The sequence below is a fragment of the Pleurodeles waltl genome, chromosome 8 (genome assembly GCF_031143425.1).
Source record: "Pleurodeles waltl isolate 20211129_DDA chromosome 8, aPleWal1.hap1.20221129, whole genome shotgun sequence".
In the NCBI taxonomy this organism is placed as follows: domain Eukaryota; kingdom Metazoa; phylum Chordata; class Amphibia; order Caudata; family Salamandridae; genus Pleurodeles; species Pleurodeles waltl.
Window position 1 is genome coordinate 80448710 of NC_090447.1, and position 16556 is coordinate 80465265.

Sequence of the window (16556 nt, forward strand, 5' to 3'; positions counted from 1 at the left end):
CCCCCACATTCTCTGTGTTGCTTTCTCCTGCCCGTCTCTCCCCACCGTGCCTTCATGTTGACCCCCCCCTCATATTCTTGTCGATGCTCCTTCTGTATTGTTTGGCCAGAGTTACTACTGTGCTCAAATGTAAATTAAGCTGCAAAGGAATGTCCTCAAATTTTAATATAGTTATTTATGCAGTGCTTAATTTGAGCCGGTGGTTGCCAGTGGGGGCCACCGGCACTTATTTTGGGGGGCAGGCACTTATTTTTCTGCATCAGATAATTGTGAATGGCAGGGGAGTTAAAAACACAGAAATCAGAAAGATGGAGGAAGAAAAAGACAGAAAATATGCTGCACAGTGAGGAAGCAGGGACCAGCAAGAGTGAGATAACGGAGGAGGGAGAGTGTGGTGTTGGAATTAGCACTAACAGCCTTGGGGTTCGCCTGGCGATGTTTCATTGCACCAGCCACGGACTTCTGGTCAGAGCTTTGGGCACCGGCACTCTTTCTCTTACAAATTAAGCACTGATTTTACGCATGCACGCAAAACTGCAATTAAAGGGGAAATGGCACTAAAACAAATCTAAGCAATGGCCTGGTACTGACTATTTCCATCTGATCTCTGGCGCAAGGGTTTCCTCACAGCAGTACTCTGGGAGAGCCTGTGCCAATTATCAAAGGCGAGGTTGTGTTTTCATCCTGCTTGTTTTTTAATCATTACTTTCTTTAAAACTATTTGGTTTACATAATATAATCACTCACTCGATCATTGGTTTAGCTGACCCTTTCTGGAGTCTGAGCCTCAATTATGGACCGTGCATGCCATCAGCCAATTAAGAAGTATTTCTTCAAACACAGAAAGAAGTACAGACGTTTGTGGTCATTTTTCCAGGCATTTTGCAGTTGAGGTTCTTTTTTTTTTAACTGTGACATTTAGCTCTGGGTCTAAAACCCATAAGGAACAAAACATAATAATCACGAGGGCTGGCAGCATCCTCTCTCATAAAGTGCATACTATTCAGGGGCTTAGGAGATGGACAGCATTGTTTACAAAGAGGTGGTTCTTTTAGCTAATTACAACTTTTAGTGAATGAGTGTAACCATACAATAATGCATTGTAGAGTGAAGCTCTTCACCATCTGGGTATAAAATGAAAGATATTAACACCGCCTGCCCGCAGCCACACTTGCAGGCAGTGGCCTTCAACATACTGTCCTTTAAATCAAGAAAACTATGTCATGTGAAAATGTGAGACTCTTTACATATAAACTGTATGTTTCCAGGAAGAGACTTTCTTATATTTTACCGTGACATCTTTTGCTTGATGTAAATACTATTATGTTGAAAGCCATTGTAGACAATAGTATTATCATATTTTGAGACATTATAGCAAGTTACTAGTGGGGATGTTTTGTTTTTGTACATCACACAATGGGACTTTTACTATATATCATGGTGCTCCCAAATTTGTCAGTTAAGGAAAATGAGCAGTCCGTCTCAGGACACCTACTGCCAGCCTGTGGTACTGCAGGCTTGTGATGCTCAACCTTAGGAAACCTAGAAGCAGTGTGTGGTACTGCAGGCTTGTGATGCTCAATCCTAGGACACCCAGTGCCAGCCTGTGGTACTGCAGGCTTGTGATGCTCAACTTTAGGACACCTAGAAGCAGTGTGTGGTACTGCAGGCTTGTGATGCTCAATCCTTGGACACTCAGTAGCAGCATGCGGTACTGCAGGCTTGTGATGCTCAATCTTAGGGCACCCAGTACCAGCATGCAGAACTGCAGGCTTCTGATGTTCAATCTTAGGACCCATAGTACCACCCTGTGGTAATTCTAGCTTGTGATACTCAATCTCGGGACACCTATTAGCAGGGTGTGGTACTGCAGGCTTGTGAAGCTCAATCTTAGGACACCTAGTACCAGTCTGTGGTACTGCAGGCTTGTGATGCTCAATCTTAGGACGCCTAGTACCCATCTGTGGTACTGCAGGCTTGTGATGCTCAACCTTAGAACACCTAGTAGCAGTGTGTGGTACTGCAGGCGTGTGATGCTCAATCTTAGGACACCTAGTGCCAGCCTGTGGTACTGCAGGCTTGTGATGCTCAATCTTAAGACACCTAGTGCCAGCCTGTGGTACTGCAGGCTTGTGATGCTCAATCTTAGGAAACTCAATACCAGCATGTGGTACTGCAGGCTTGCGATGCTCAATTTTAGGACACCTAGTTGCAGCCTGTGGTACTGCAGGCTTGTGATGCTCAATTTTAGGGCACCTGGTACCAGCCTGTGGTACTGCAGGCTTGTGATGCTCAGTTTTAGGACACCTAGTAGCACCCTGTGGTACTGCAGGCTCGTGATGCTCAGTTTTAGGACACCTAGTGCAGCCTGTGGTACTGCAGGCTTGTGATGCTCAGTTTTAGGACACCTAGTTGCAGCCTGCGGTACTGCAGGCTCGTGACGCACAATCTTGCGACACATAATAGCAATCTGTGGTACTGCAGAGAAGTGTTACTCACTGTCAGGGCACCTTGTAACAAACAGCCTGGGGTAATTTAGATTTTTGCTGCCCACTCCAAGACTAAATCGATGGGTTTGTGCCACAGCAGATGCTCATGCATGATGCAGCATCAACAACAGTACTCCGTGCCTCACTCCCATGAAAGGTGTCCCTGGAGAGTAGGTTTTTTTATGCAGGCAGGAGGTCCTGCTGAATTGTTTGCTAATTGTAGAATTGTTTGCTAACATTTTCATGTATTTTTCTCCATCTGTTGCTCTGATCTATAGTTGCGTTTTATATCTGCCTCGCGTTTTTGTTTTCTCCAGAGGATGAAGGTGGGAGCAAGAAAGGGCAGGGAACAAGGTTTGGGCAGGGAATATAGAAAAAACTAAAATTTCACTTTCATGCATCCTCGGTTCTGTTAGAGATCAGTGCTGCCGCTGGGCTCACAAAGGGAAATCGATGCCCTTAACTTGATAATGTCAGCAAGACAGACTGGTAAATACACCAGCTGAATTATTACTTTGTTCAGCTTTTAAAGAGTAGTTTTAAACTTCACATTCTACACTGCATTCTAATTTATATATGGGTGTAGAAACCCTTTTAGCTAAGCAAGTGAAAATGAATTAGAACCTGATTTCAAAAGTGTTAGATGCTCTGATGAAAATCACGAGACAAATTAGGTGGCCACTTTCATCCCCAAACTCCTCATCAGAAATGTTGTCATACACTAAGAGTAAGATTACTCTTCCAAGTATTGATCTCTGTTTCACCTTCCCTAATGTGTTTCATCATGTAAACATCTCATCTTTTGGCTTCCTTAAAGGCCTGTTTTTTGGTTCCTTTTTACCTGTGCTGTTCAGCAACAAGCATTAGCAAAGCACCATGCCAGCTATTGCATTTCAAAGGCGAGATCTGTTCTTTTAGCCAGTGGTTGTTTATTTACTGCTGCAAGACGGCAGACACCCATTTTGGAACAGGAAATAAAACAAGCATTTGCAATGCAATGGGTCTTGCGTTTGCTCGAGTTAGAGCTATTAGTTTTGTTAATTCCTTACTGGACTTTTCTTGCCACATAAATTGAAAATGAAAAGTAAAGCAGTTGACATAAGCAAGACAATTCAAAGCTCCACTGCTGCCATGAGCATGAACGCGAACGAGACACACAAAAGGCAAAAGTAGTTTGCTCGCAGTCAAACGTATCGGCAAAAGTGCAATGTCCATGTAACAGGGTCGATGGCCAAGGCGGTGACAAAATCACCCCGAGGAGGGTCAAACGTAAAACACTTACCAATGATGAGAAATGACGTTTGAAAGGCAAGCCCACGAATGAGTAATAGTGATGAGTGTGCGGTGGGCGTGGTTAGAAGCCCACAGATAGATTACAACACATCAGAGCACTTGTGCTATCAACCTAAAAAATAATACAATGTGTGTGAAGGTGGATTCTTAAGAAAGGAGCTCCCAGGGAGCGAATTGCTGATGGCAAGCCCTCCAAAAACTAAAGTAAGAAAAATAACTTTACGAGGAGTGGAGGGGAAGCAACAGAGGAGCCGGTGGACAAGGATGGGAAGCCACTGGGCACACAGTATTGAAGGAGTAACAGAGGAGGTTTGAGAGAGGAGTGGGCTTTTGAAACATTAAAAAAAGTAAAATTGAGAGGGGAAGTAACCAACGAAAGAAGACAGCACGATGGGGGAGATTTGAGGAAGGAAACAGCACATGAGGGTGACAGCAAGAACCACGCGCTCCTACAGAGTGATACAAGCAAACGAAATAAGTAGTTCACTGAATATAAGCAGTTAAACAATGCATGACATCATTCATACAAAGGGATGGTAAATAGGCTATGCTCCAAGTGAAGGAGAAACACAAGAAGGGGTAGAAAAGCCATCACAAAAGAAACAGGGAAATAAGAGTGACAGGAATCCAACCAATGGTTAGCAATGGGTTGACCCAGATCCCGCTTTAAGTACTGTTATTGTCCGACGTAGATCACTGACGCTAAATGCTGTCTGTAGATAAGACCTAAAACGTCTTGAGGGGTCAAACCTTTCTAAAAAGTTCAGACCCCCTTGCCCTCCTCACCTGGTGCAATTTGTGGCTTAGCTTATTAAGAGCCAAGAAAAAGAATTCTTCTAGCCAAACTAAAAAAACAAAGAGGCTTACAAATGGAATGACTTGTATCTGCCATCTCACCATTGCAGAGTATAATTGGGACATCAGCAATGTAGTATAACTCAACTTTGATGTTAGAGTGGAAGTAATAGTGGACATATTTACTATCAACATTAAAGTACACTTTTACTATTTTTGTAAATTTGAAGTCATTTTGTTATGCCATGACCACCAACAGAGCCTGAGGGTATCACCTTGCATCCAAGTACTGAAAACCTCTTCAGTTATTGGAGTATTACCCCTGGCAGGCCTGTCAGTGATCTCATTGGCAAGAGGGTGAGAAGAGGCCAGACAGAGACATTTGAGCTACATGGGCAGTCTTGAAGTAGGGGAAGAGTATTGCTGAGGCTGGGAGTATATTCCTCCCCTGGCTAAAAATGGCAGAAATTGCATTTGACTAGTTGCAGATGGGTTTTACTGGTTCCGGTTGCATGCAGATGGATTTAATTCCCTCAGTTCCCTGGTTAAAAATATCAAGGGAACTAAATACACAAAAGTGAAAACAACCGTTTCTAAAAATGTAAGTGGAGTCGTCACTACTTAGTTTCAGGGGAGCTGCTTATGGGTTAGAAAACTAACAGGCTACAGACTGGATGCACTAGAAACAATTCTCAAGGGGTCACCGAATATTTCTGTCAATAATGCACACAGTTCTGAAAATATTTATGACACTTGCCCCTACATAGACCCCTCAGGCCCCATAGGGTCTTGTCTATATAAACAAACTTGTTAGTAAATAAAGTATATAAATAAATATGCATAAGTGCTTGTTCTCTATTGTGTGCCTTGAACATGGACCATGTCAGCCCCACAACCATGGCATACATGAATATTGCCATATAGCGCCTTGGTGCTTCTGAGATATCTCATTCAACCACGATTGCCTGTTGCTTGAATCATCACATTTGTGTATGCAGGGTCCTCCACCAGAAAAAGCGTGGCCCTGGAAAATTACCACTCTGACGACATTGGAGCTCTATGTAGGGCGGTAATGTATGTGGTATTGCTATTCAGTTTTGCTGCAGGCAGACTAGCATTACCATCAGTGGTAAACAGTGCCAGTGGTGATTGTGGCCGTGGTATAAAGATCACTGGCAGAACAAGTCATTTTCAGCGGCAATACCAATGTCTAGAAATGAAGGAGTGGCCTGAAGGGGAGTGGCCAATAATTTTGGCACAAAGACCATCCCTCTGACACCACCTCCGCGCAGCGAGCATACGCAGCCGAACTTTAAGCTTTGGAAACTGGTTAGGCTTTGACAGATTTAAACACCAGATGGTGTCTGGTCTGATTTTCAGTCATAAATACTGTCATTTCCACACTCCGCGTGCACTTCTTTTATGGAATGGGAATTGGTGGACACCACGGTGATTTTACCCCTGTCAGTGACCCAGCACTATTTCAGAACAATATGGGCATGGCAGGTGCCTTACGGTTGGTTTTGTTTCCCAATTATCACTAGCGCAACATGAGCCCCCATCCTCTACATTTTTTAAGAGACTCGTATCCTCAGTACTTAATTTGTAAATAATAACGTGCCAGTGCCCAGAGCTTTCCTCTGAAACATACGGCTGTGTGCGAGCACAGAATACTGAGGCAGCCTAATCCTAAAAATATCCTGAGACTCTTAATCCATTACAGCCACTCCCTGCCCCTTCAGCTCACTCTTGCAGCTTTCTGTTTTCTCCCTTTATGACCCATTCTACCGTTCTGTTCTTCCCTTAAAAATAAGTGCGGGTGGTCCGCACCAGAAACCACTGCTCACATGCTTCTATTGTTAAATTCAGTGACATTCATTTTGGATGTCACAGGCCTGCTAAATGATGCTGGGATTAGATGCTACAGGTCACAGTCTCAGAGCTACCTGCACATTGTAAATTACTAAGTGGTAAGCACAGATTGCCTTAGGTAGAAGTGGAAACCCAGTTTTCTATTTCAGAAAAATTGTTTTTGTAGGTGTACGTGGATTTACTTACACAAAGGTTCTCAGGAGTAAATGAACGAGCAGGGTGGGGAGTGTGCATCGCAAGGCTGGAAACACATTGTAAGTTTTCAGACACACACATTTTTAGGTATTCACAAAGCCCTCTGTGATCCCTTCTCACTGGTGTTAAAACACCTTCATGAGTTGCTGTTCGCCCCAAATCTAACCCGGCTTAATTACACTGAGCTGCCTTCCAGTCTTTCAGTTTTTTATCAATATGCCACTGCAGACAGGGACCAAGCATATGCAAATTATTCTAGTCCCTCCCCTTGTGGAACAATCCCATGCACAGGTGTTATGGCTTAGCAGTGAGGGCCAGGATGCCTCTTTTGGATTAAGACTATGTCCAAACATCCATCCACCACTCTCTATTCTCCTGAGAGGCCGTTTTTCTGGTACCTGTTTAATCCCTGAACAGTTTTGAGGACACCGTGTCCTTGCAGCATCCACAGTATTTTTGTCTCTTACACATTCCGCTGAATCATGTACAACAGCGCAGAGTGTATTAAAAGATCCCAAACTTCCTTTAAGTGCATCATGTTATTGTGCTCTGCAGGAAGCGTGGAAACGAGAAACACGAATCATTCTGCACACTCTGACTTTTCGGTGGACAGCGTACTCGTGTGCATACTTGTCCAGATGGCTTTTTGGTGTACAACAGAGTCGTGTGTATACTTGTACAAGTGACTTTTTAGTGCACAATATACTCGTGTTTATACTTGTTCCAGTGACTATTCAGTGTACAATATACCTATGTGTATACTTATACAGGTGACTTTATAATGCACCATGTGCTCGTACTTATACATGTACAAGTGACTTTTCGGTGTACAGTATACTCGTGTGTATACTTATATAGGTGACTTTTTAATGCACCAAAGACTCGTATTTATATATGTACAAATGACTTTTCGGTGTACAACATACTCGTGTGTATACTTATACAGGTGACTTTTTAATGCACCAAAGACTCGTATTTATATATGTACAAGTGACTTTTCAGTGTACAATATACTCATGTTTATACTTATACAAGTGACGTTTTGGTGTACAACATACTCATGTTTATAATTATACAAGTGGCTTTTCGATGTACAACATACTTTTGTGTATACTTGTTCAAGTGACTTTTTAATGCACCCTTTACTCGTATTTATTCATGTACAAGTGACTTTTCACTGTACAAAATACTTGTGTGTATACTTGTACAAGTGACTTTATAATGCACCATGTACTCGTACTTATACATGTACAAGTGACTTTTCGGTGTACAATATACTCATGCATATACTTATACAGGTGACTTCTTAATGCATCAAAGCCTTGTATGTATATATGTACAAGTGACTTTTCGGTGTACAACATACTCGTGCTTATACTTGTACAAGTGACTTTTCAGTGTACAACATACTCGTATTTGTACATGTACAAGTGACTTTTCGGTGTACAATATACTCATATTTATAGTTGTACAAGTGACTTTTTAATGCACCATTTACTCATATTTATACATGTACAACTGACTTTTCAGTGTACAACATACTTGTGTGTATACTTGTACAAGTGACTTTTTAATGCGCCATATACTTGTATTTATACATTGTCAAGTGACTTTTCGGTGTACGATATGCTCGTGTTTATACTTACACAAGTGAATTTTCGTTACAATATACTCATATTTCTACTTGTACAAGTGACTTTTTAATGCACCATATACTCGTATTTATACATGTACAAGTGACTTTACTGTGTACAACATTCTTGTGTGTATACTTGTACAAGTGACTTTTTAACACACCATAAACTCCTGTTTATACATGTACAAGTGACTTTTCAGTGTACAATATACTCATGTTTATACTTATACAAGTGACTTTTCGATGTACATCATACTTGTGTGTATACTTGTACAAGTGACTTTTTAATGCACCATATACTCGTATTTATTCATGTACAAGTGACTTTTCGGTGTACAACATACTTGTGTGTATACGTGTACAAGTGACTTTTCGGTGTACAATATACTCACGTTTATACTTATACAAGTGACTTTCCAGTGTACAACATAGTAGTGTGTATACTTGTACAAGTGACTTTTTAATGCACCATATACTCATATTTATACATGTACAAGTGACTTTTCAGTGTACAACATACTTGTGTGTATACTTGTACAAGTGACTTTTCAGTGTACAATATACTCATGTGTATACTTATACAAGTGACTTTTCGGTGTACAACATAGTACTGTGTATACTTGTACAAGTGACTTTTCCAAGCAGACGTGCAGTGGTCTACACCTACATTTATACCACATTTTAAGTTTTATATCACAGTTAGAAACAAATAACAGTTTGGTTTTGTTTGTTCAGTGCAAAGATTTGTTCAGTGTCTACACATTTTGACTAACTCTTTCAGAAATAGGACGTGTTCTCTGGTGAAAGTTATAGTTTTTGTATTTTTCTATGTTGTGGAATCAAACAGTAATTTACTGATACCCTGGAGTCAATGTTATCTTTAAAAAAGACACCAAGTTAGTCTTCACTGTTAAAAAAATCAGTTCCAATGTATCTGTCTAGACTTGAGCAAAGAAGTAGATTCCATTGGTGCAGCTGGTGCAGCAGCACCGGGGCCCAGAGACCTGAGGGGCCTACTGAACTCTGATTATTGAGGACACAGGCCTAAAATTCAGGGCAATTAATAACTAGAATTGTCGACCACCTCATCCGTAAAGATATATTATTTAAACAAGCATTTGCAATGCAATAGGTCTCGCATTTGCTCGAGTTAGCGCTATTAGTGTTGTGATTTCCTAACCGGACTTTTCATGCCACATAAATTGAAAATGAAAAGTAAAACAGTTTTTACATAAGCGAGCCGATTCAAAGCGCCACGACAACAGCGTGAAGCAGCACACAGAAGTTTACTGGAAGTCAAATGTATCGGCAAAAGTCAGCCGTGTAACAGGGGCGAGGGCCAAGGCGGTAACAAAACTGCCCTAAGGAGGGACAAACATAAAGCATTTACCAACGAAAATAAAGGATTTTTGAAGGGCAAGCCCGTGAACGAGTGATAGTGAAGAGCGTGCGGTGGGTGTGGTTAAAAGCCCAGATACATACCAACACGTCGGAAAAGCAGCGCTTGCACGCTGCTATGCTCGAACTAAAAACGATGGGCCAATTCAATCTAAGCTGTTCTTCTTTCATCACTCAATGAAGGCAAACACTTTTGGAATGTCCCAGTGTAGTTTCCTTAGTAGATGTGGACACAATGTGAGATGCTGGTTGCCAATAACATACGGATCTCTGCAATATATAGTGGGAGTCAGGTTAGACTAGTATGAGTGTGTTTATTTGATATTACTGTAGCACAACCTTAGCCGAAAGACAGCAGAATGCTGCACAGGCTGGAAGGCAGGGCTACAATCAGAGAATGAGCACAGGATGGCTCATGTGAAAGGGGGTAAACTATTAATTAAGTCAGGAGTAGTGTTCTTTTAAAGAGGCGTGCCTTCATATCTTTCCTAACCAGAAGAGCAGTTGTGGGCCTGATGGAGACAGGATGTTTCAGATCTGCATGCAAAGATGGAGATGGCCTATTCATAGGATTTATTTTTGTTTATGGCACTTAACTTTCTTCAGTTTGATGGTATCCTGGGTGAATATATAGGGGCATACGTATGATGAAATCACGCAGCGCAGTGCAGCAACTCACCTTCCTGCGCTGTATGACAGAGAAAGGGCAGGAATGTGCTGTAATTAAAATAATACAGCACAATACTGCCTTTTCCCAGTATTGGAGCACAGCGTGCTACCCAGCGCCAATGCATAAGCTCTTGCACCATGGTGCAAGGGTGCCTGCATTGTAAGCAGGGTTGTTTTTGTGCAGGGAGGGCCACCTTCCTGCACAAAAACAATCCCCTGAGGCAGTTTCTTCTTTCTATGTGTGATGCAGAATGCAGCACATATAGAAGAGGAAAAAAACAAGGAGAAATAAACATATTTCTCCTCGTTACACCTCACCTGGGGAGGCATAGCAGTTTTGGTGCATTCCCAGGTCTATCAGTGATGATAAATCTAGAAATGCGTCGAGCTCCATTGGTGTTTCGTGGGACACCCACATAAGCGATTTGCACAGCGATTTTCGCTGCATTGAGTTACTCTCAGTTTATCAAGCCACGTAGGGCCACATATGGTGGCCTGGTGGGCTTCATAAATGGTAGTCGTGTCACACTTGCACCGCATTACGTGGCACAAAAGCTATGCAACTACTTCATAAATATGGCAGACAATGTTTATACTGTGTTCAGCAACATTTCCACACATATATTATACGCACCACTTACAAAGTTATTTTATGTGATGAAAAGCATCTGTAAATATAGAACTTGTTAATGTCTTCAGTCTAACACTGAACACCATTTTTTATTACACAGTGATAGGCTTTCAGTCTTCCAAGCAGGAAAACATATAAAGTACGGGATCTTTTCAAAGTACACCCATGGAAAACTTAAAGTGATCCTACCACGAAGAAGATGATAAGTGGGCACACGTCTCAAGCTCATAAGGACAGAACATTGCAGTGACCGCCCAAGAGAGGGCCAAGGACACCCCAGGATGCCAGCCCCCAAAAAAGAGAGCAGAAGGCAGTCTAAGGAGGACCCCACACTTGTTCCTTAGACTGGATTAAAGGCACTGGGAACTGCAAAGTGTATATTTTAAAGTTATGAATTTCCTTTTTCTATTACAAACATTTAAGAGTGCTGCTCCCTGGAAGCACTTTCCCTCCTTCTGATATGCTCCTCAGATACTTCTGGAATAAAAAGCGAACCTGGAGGTCCCCAGTGACTCTGTAATCAGGATCCCCCTCCTTGCAACTCTCTCTTTTCACCTTCAGATCATTAATGCTGCTTATTGTTTAATAATGCTTTATTAAAGTTAAAGAAAAACAGCATACAATGGTACAATAGGAAATATATATAATTGCATTACATACTTCCGAGCAAAAGCAGAAAAGCGTATTGAACTAGAGACATGTAAAGATAAACTTACCTACTAAAACATTTTACGTAATCAACAGGAATTGTAATATTGTAATATAAAATAGTGGCATTTTATTAAGGTTTAATAAAGAAATAAAAGAGAAGAGAGAAAAGAGAAGAAAAGAAAACTAAACAATGCAAATTGAAAATCACATATTTATGATATAGTAACCATTAATTCTATACAGAAAATCAAGGACTTTCAAAAACAGGATTGGCAGTGTTACGAAAAGATTTTTGTTGCGAAAGAAAAGAAGTGAGAGGAAGCCATAGCTTGTCTCTTTTGATTAGCAGTTGATTAGTATTAGCATTTGCACAATCCATTCTGTGATTATAACGAATCAAATTCCACCAAGCGACAACAGATATTTTTGTGGTATCTTTCCAATTAGAAGTTATAATTTGCAGTGTACTAGCGATACGTAGGTCAACAAATTTACCAAGCATAATCTGGGATTGCCATACAGAGGAGGTACTACCCAACAAAATACGTAGGATACTAAGAGGTATATCGGTAGACAAAATCTGATTCATTTTATCCCAAACTTGTACCCAAAATGTTTTAACTAAAGATCATTCAAAAGACATGTGCATTTAGTGACTGTTTTCTTGAGACCACAACCAACATTTGTTGTCTTTAGTGAAGTCAAATTTATAAAGATCCATAGGGGTATAGTACAGAATATTATAAAATAAAATAATGTTTGGGTTGTAGATGCTGAGCAGGATGTTATGTGGAGCTTTCACCATATTTTTTTCCATCTATTTAGAGGAAACTGTTGATTGTAATTGTGTTCCCATGCTAATTCTATTTAGACTTTGGTCTCACAGTGTAGGTATTTATAAGAATTTCGTGTATAAAGGACACTTTGACTTGTGAGAAAAAGTTGTAAGGTTGGGATGGTGTCTGTGTAGGGGAGAGTGAATTTGAAGATTGAGATAAAATGTTATGGAGGATGTTTTTGCGGTATTTGGTACTGTACAGCATAGTGAGAGGAAATGTGAAATGTGTGTTCAATATCTTGAAAATCGAGTTGACCTTTATCTGAAATTAAATGATCTAAGGTTATAGTACCTTTATGTATCCATTCTTTCCAGGCGAGAACTCTATTATTTAATTTGATATTTTTATTATACCATACAGGAGTTGTTTGAGATTCTCCTGTGAAGAATGAGCGGCAATGAGTAATGGCAGGGCAATAGAAATAGAGTGGTTAATTATTGGAGAAAGGAAGGATTTAGGGAGTTTTGAAAAACGAATTGCATCTCTGAAAGTAAATGGTATGATTTGTGAATATTCCAGTTGATTCCAAATGGTGGTTTTATCCTGGGGGTAAAAGAAAGGCACATCCATATTTGTTTCAAGACAAAAGCAGAATGATATCGTTTAAGACACAGAAATTAATGACTGCTTAATACTCCAAAAATTTACTAACTTTCTACTGTTAACTGGTGACACCTCAGCTCACAAGTATACTCCTTCAGCTTTCTAGTGCCAAGAGGCAATCCTAAGAAATAAGCACTTAAGAGAATGAATGAAGCAAAACATCTCCAGTAACAAGAGGCAGGCGGACACTTGAATGAATTCGCTTGCAACTACATCAGTTGAGGCAGATGGGACAGCGTGGGAGGTGGAACGGCATCAGAAATGGGAATCAAGTGCCAGAGGCTGAGAATGACAAACAAGGGGATTTGTCAACTAGAGAAGCAGGGCAGAGAGCAGAAAAAAATCCAAATGAGCAGCAGAGAACAGAAAATAAAGACATGGTCTCGAAAACACGAAGTAAGAAGCTAAGCTCAGGGACTGAGAATGGAGGTGTGAATGATGCTCTGAGGTTGTGGTAATCCTCAAACCCTGACAAATAATATTAAAAGCCTTTTGCAGTAAATACAAATATAAAAACGGATTGCCTCTTTATAAACTATATGTAAAAGATAAAGAATGACGTTGTGCTGGTCGAGTGCATTTTAGTCCCTCATGCACAGCAAAATGATTCAACAAACAGCCAATATTATGAGGTGAGAAAAAAATGTGTGAACAGTTAGCAATATGGCTGCAGACACATGCGCTCTTAAGCCAGACCTAAAAACGACAAATGAACGCAGTCTTCCTCGGTGTTGTAGACGTGGCCACATGTACGCCTCGAGCTTGCTAGTGCTATGGACGCAAGCTGCCCTCACTTACGAGGCCTAGGAGGCCCAAAACACAGATGACCCTGCTTCTGTCTCGGTCCAGAGAGGCCAGTCCGGTCCACCCTAGATGGCCCTGTTCTGGAGCGGCCAACACTTCTTTGCATTTGGTTGGTCCCTATCACAAAGGTACAGATGAGATGAATAACAATAGAATGGATTGGTCCCAGCGTAATTACCAGAGATGCAAATATAGTCAAGAATTTCCATCACTCATTCAATCAGGATTTACAAAGCGCTGCTAATCACCCGATAGACTATCCAGGCGCTTGCCTGGATGCCTTTCTTGCACTCCTTCTTGCAATCAAAAAGGACACAGGCAATGAGTATTTTTCTTTTTTTGTAACAACTGTGACCTGCAGAAGGCAGGTGAAAAATACAAAAATGCTGTGAAGGATGAATAACGAAAGCTCATTGGCTCGTCTGTGAGGCACGGTAATGACCGTAGACCCCTCTGGCCAATCAGCCGTCGTTGTTAAGCCTAGGTGATTCTGGCACGAGCCCATGCACTTACCATGGGGTTCAGCAAGGAAGTATTAACTTCTACATGAGATCTCTGTTAAGAGAAAACATATAGAATCCTTGTAATAATTCAACAAGGCATCAGCTGTATATTGTTTCACTTTCTACTGGTAAAGAGGCCAGTTCAGGCTCCAATCATGTAATGTAAGGTGCGTCTGTACAGCGCTGCTTGTCACCCGTGCGGGCATCCAGGCGCTTGAAAAGAGCATCACATATAGTTGCAGATATTAAAGCACTAACCTCATTTGGCGAGTCAGAATTACTACAGTTTTCACAGACACTAATGAGGCAGCGTGAGAGCATGGGTGATGAATATTTTTGTACAATATCCAATTTCTTAACAACCTACAAACGTTAATCGGTGTGTTGGAGGGCTTCGGGGAGCCACGCCATCGACAGCCAGCTCGGCATCTTGACATCTGCATTGCAAAGTCTTGCTCTACGGCACTTTAAACCAATGCAACAGGAATATTAAAGCACGGACTACCTCGTAACAACTTCAGAGGACCAGGCTGAAACGTGCACTGGCCGTGTGCTTTACTTCCACAATGCACACACTCAATATATCACCAGCCGCTTCCTCCCAACCTCCACCCGTCACCAGGCCGGGCCCATAAACACAAGGACCCTCGCTTCTCATTTCCTCTGTGTGGCTCCGCGGCCGGCTGGACGTGGCCGCTCGCCTTATCCGCGCCGCTGTTGTTGTGCAGCCAGTGTTGCGTCCGAGGGGGACGGGAAATCCTTCAAGCGCCTGCGACATTCCACAACACTGTGTGTGCGCTTCAACAATGTCGCATCAACAGGAAGCGGCCTTGACATGACCACTCGTCGGCTCTGACCTCCTTTTATCGACGCTTGCCACAGCATGCCACAGTGTGCGGATGGTGGTGGGACCGGAGGTTGTTGGCCACTGGCCAAGGATGGTGCTGAAGGGTTGACCAGCATGGGAATAAGTCATTGAGCCGTGGAGGTGTTGTCCAATGGGCTCCTTTCTCGCTCTGTGCAGGTTTCGGTGGGGGTGCCGGCCCTCCCCCGTTGCAGGAGCTCTTCACTAGCATCCTGAGCCAGGGCTCTTAGGTCAAGAAAGAGATCCCTCCCTAGGAAATGACTTTCAAAGCTGTGGCGCTGAAGGCGATGGGAAGGTTTATGGGTCGTCCTGGTCACCGTACTGGGGCTGCGTGCAGGGGCTCGTTGCGCGGTGGCCGATGGCGAGAGATGTGTTTGCACGACCTTCAGTAGAGGACAGAGGGGACCTCTGGACCTCCAAGACCAAAGCGCCTCTCTTCTGAGGACCTTCTTGATGAACAGGTTGGAGCTCCAAGGGGAAGACGTCTTCTTGGAGACTGGGCTCTGATGGTCCAGGGGGAAGCCCAAGGCAGGAGAGGACAGACAGCTGACCTCTGGAAACAGAACTGGTCAACGCTGCCATGTTTTGTTGCCGGAGAGTGAAGCCGTCAGACCCTGGAGACAAGGTGGTCCCCAGAGATGAAGACATGACTCCCGCCCCAACATTAATGGTGAATACACAAACTATTTTACCTTTTTCATTAGTATTTATGGTTGAAGGACTGTTAATGATGTCATAAAGACGGGCATTTTCTGCAATTCCAGCCAAATGTAGCTTGTTGTTCTTTGGCGCGAATATATGGGGGATGGGCAAAGGGGCTAGTATTCCAAGGGAGGGATTGTGCCCAAAACATTATTGAGGGGCAAAGGGGATAATATTCCAAAGGAAGGATTGGGTCCAAAATATAGGTGATGGGCAAAGGGGATAATATTCAGAGGGAGGGATTTGGCCCAAAATATAGTTGATGGGCAAAGGGGCTAGTATTCCAAGGGAGGGATTGTGCCCAAAACATGGGTGATGGGTAAAGGGGATAGTATTCAAAGGGAGGGATTGGGCCCAAAATAAGTGTGATGGGTAAGTGTCTTCCCATAATCTGTGAACGAAGTAGGTGGGTGTTGGATAATTGGTGTGGGTTAAAGGTGTGTAGGAGAGCACACAGCCCCGAGAGTATCTGAGGAAGGACTATTTGTAGGGGGCAAGGGTAACAGCCTGGTGGCACTCTCGAGGTTTGGAGGCCAGTATCTGCCTTGGGACATGTCGGCAAACATCCAAGGGGGCGTGGCTACCTGGGAAGTGTGGCAGATAATGAATGG

The 16556-nt window shown here is 42.5% G+C and overlaps 1 protein-coding gene across 3 annotated transcripts in view; it reads left to right on the forward strand.

Annotated features, from left to right (window-relative positions):
* The window catches only part of PDE2A (phosphodiesterase 2A), a 1588440-nt gene that overhangs the window by 761943 nt on the left and 809941 nt on the right, over positions 1-16556 (forward strand). The window contains exon 1 of one of the 3 annotated variants that reach the window (XM_069203790.1): positions 15730-15913. The exons of the other annotated variants lie outside the window; for them this stretch is intronic. Within the exon in view, the coding sequence (XP_069059891.1) occupies positions 15824-15913 (90 nt within the window). The 5' untranslated portion in view covers positions 15730-15823. Of the gene's footprint in view, positions 1-15729; positions 15914-16556 lie in introns of those variants that run through there. 3 annotated transcript variants of the gene reach the window in all.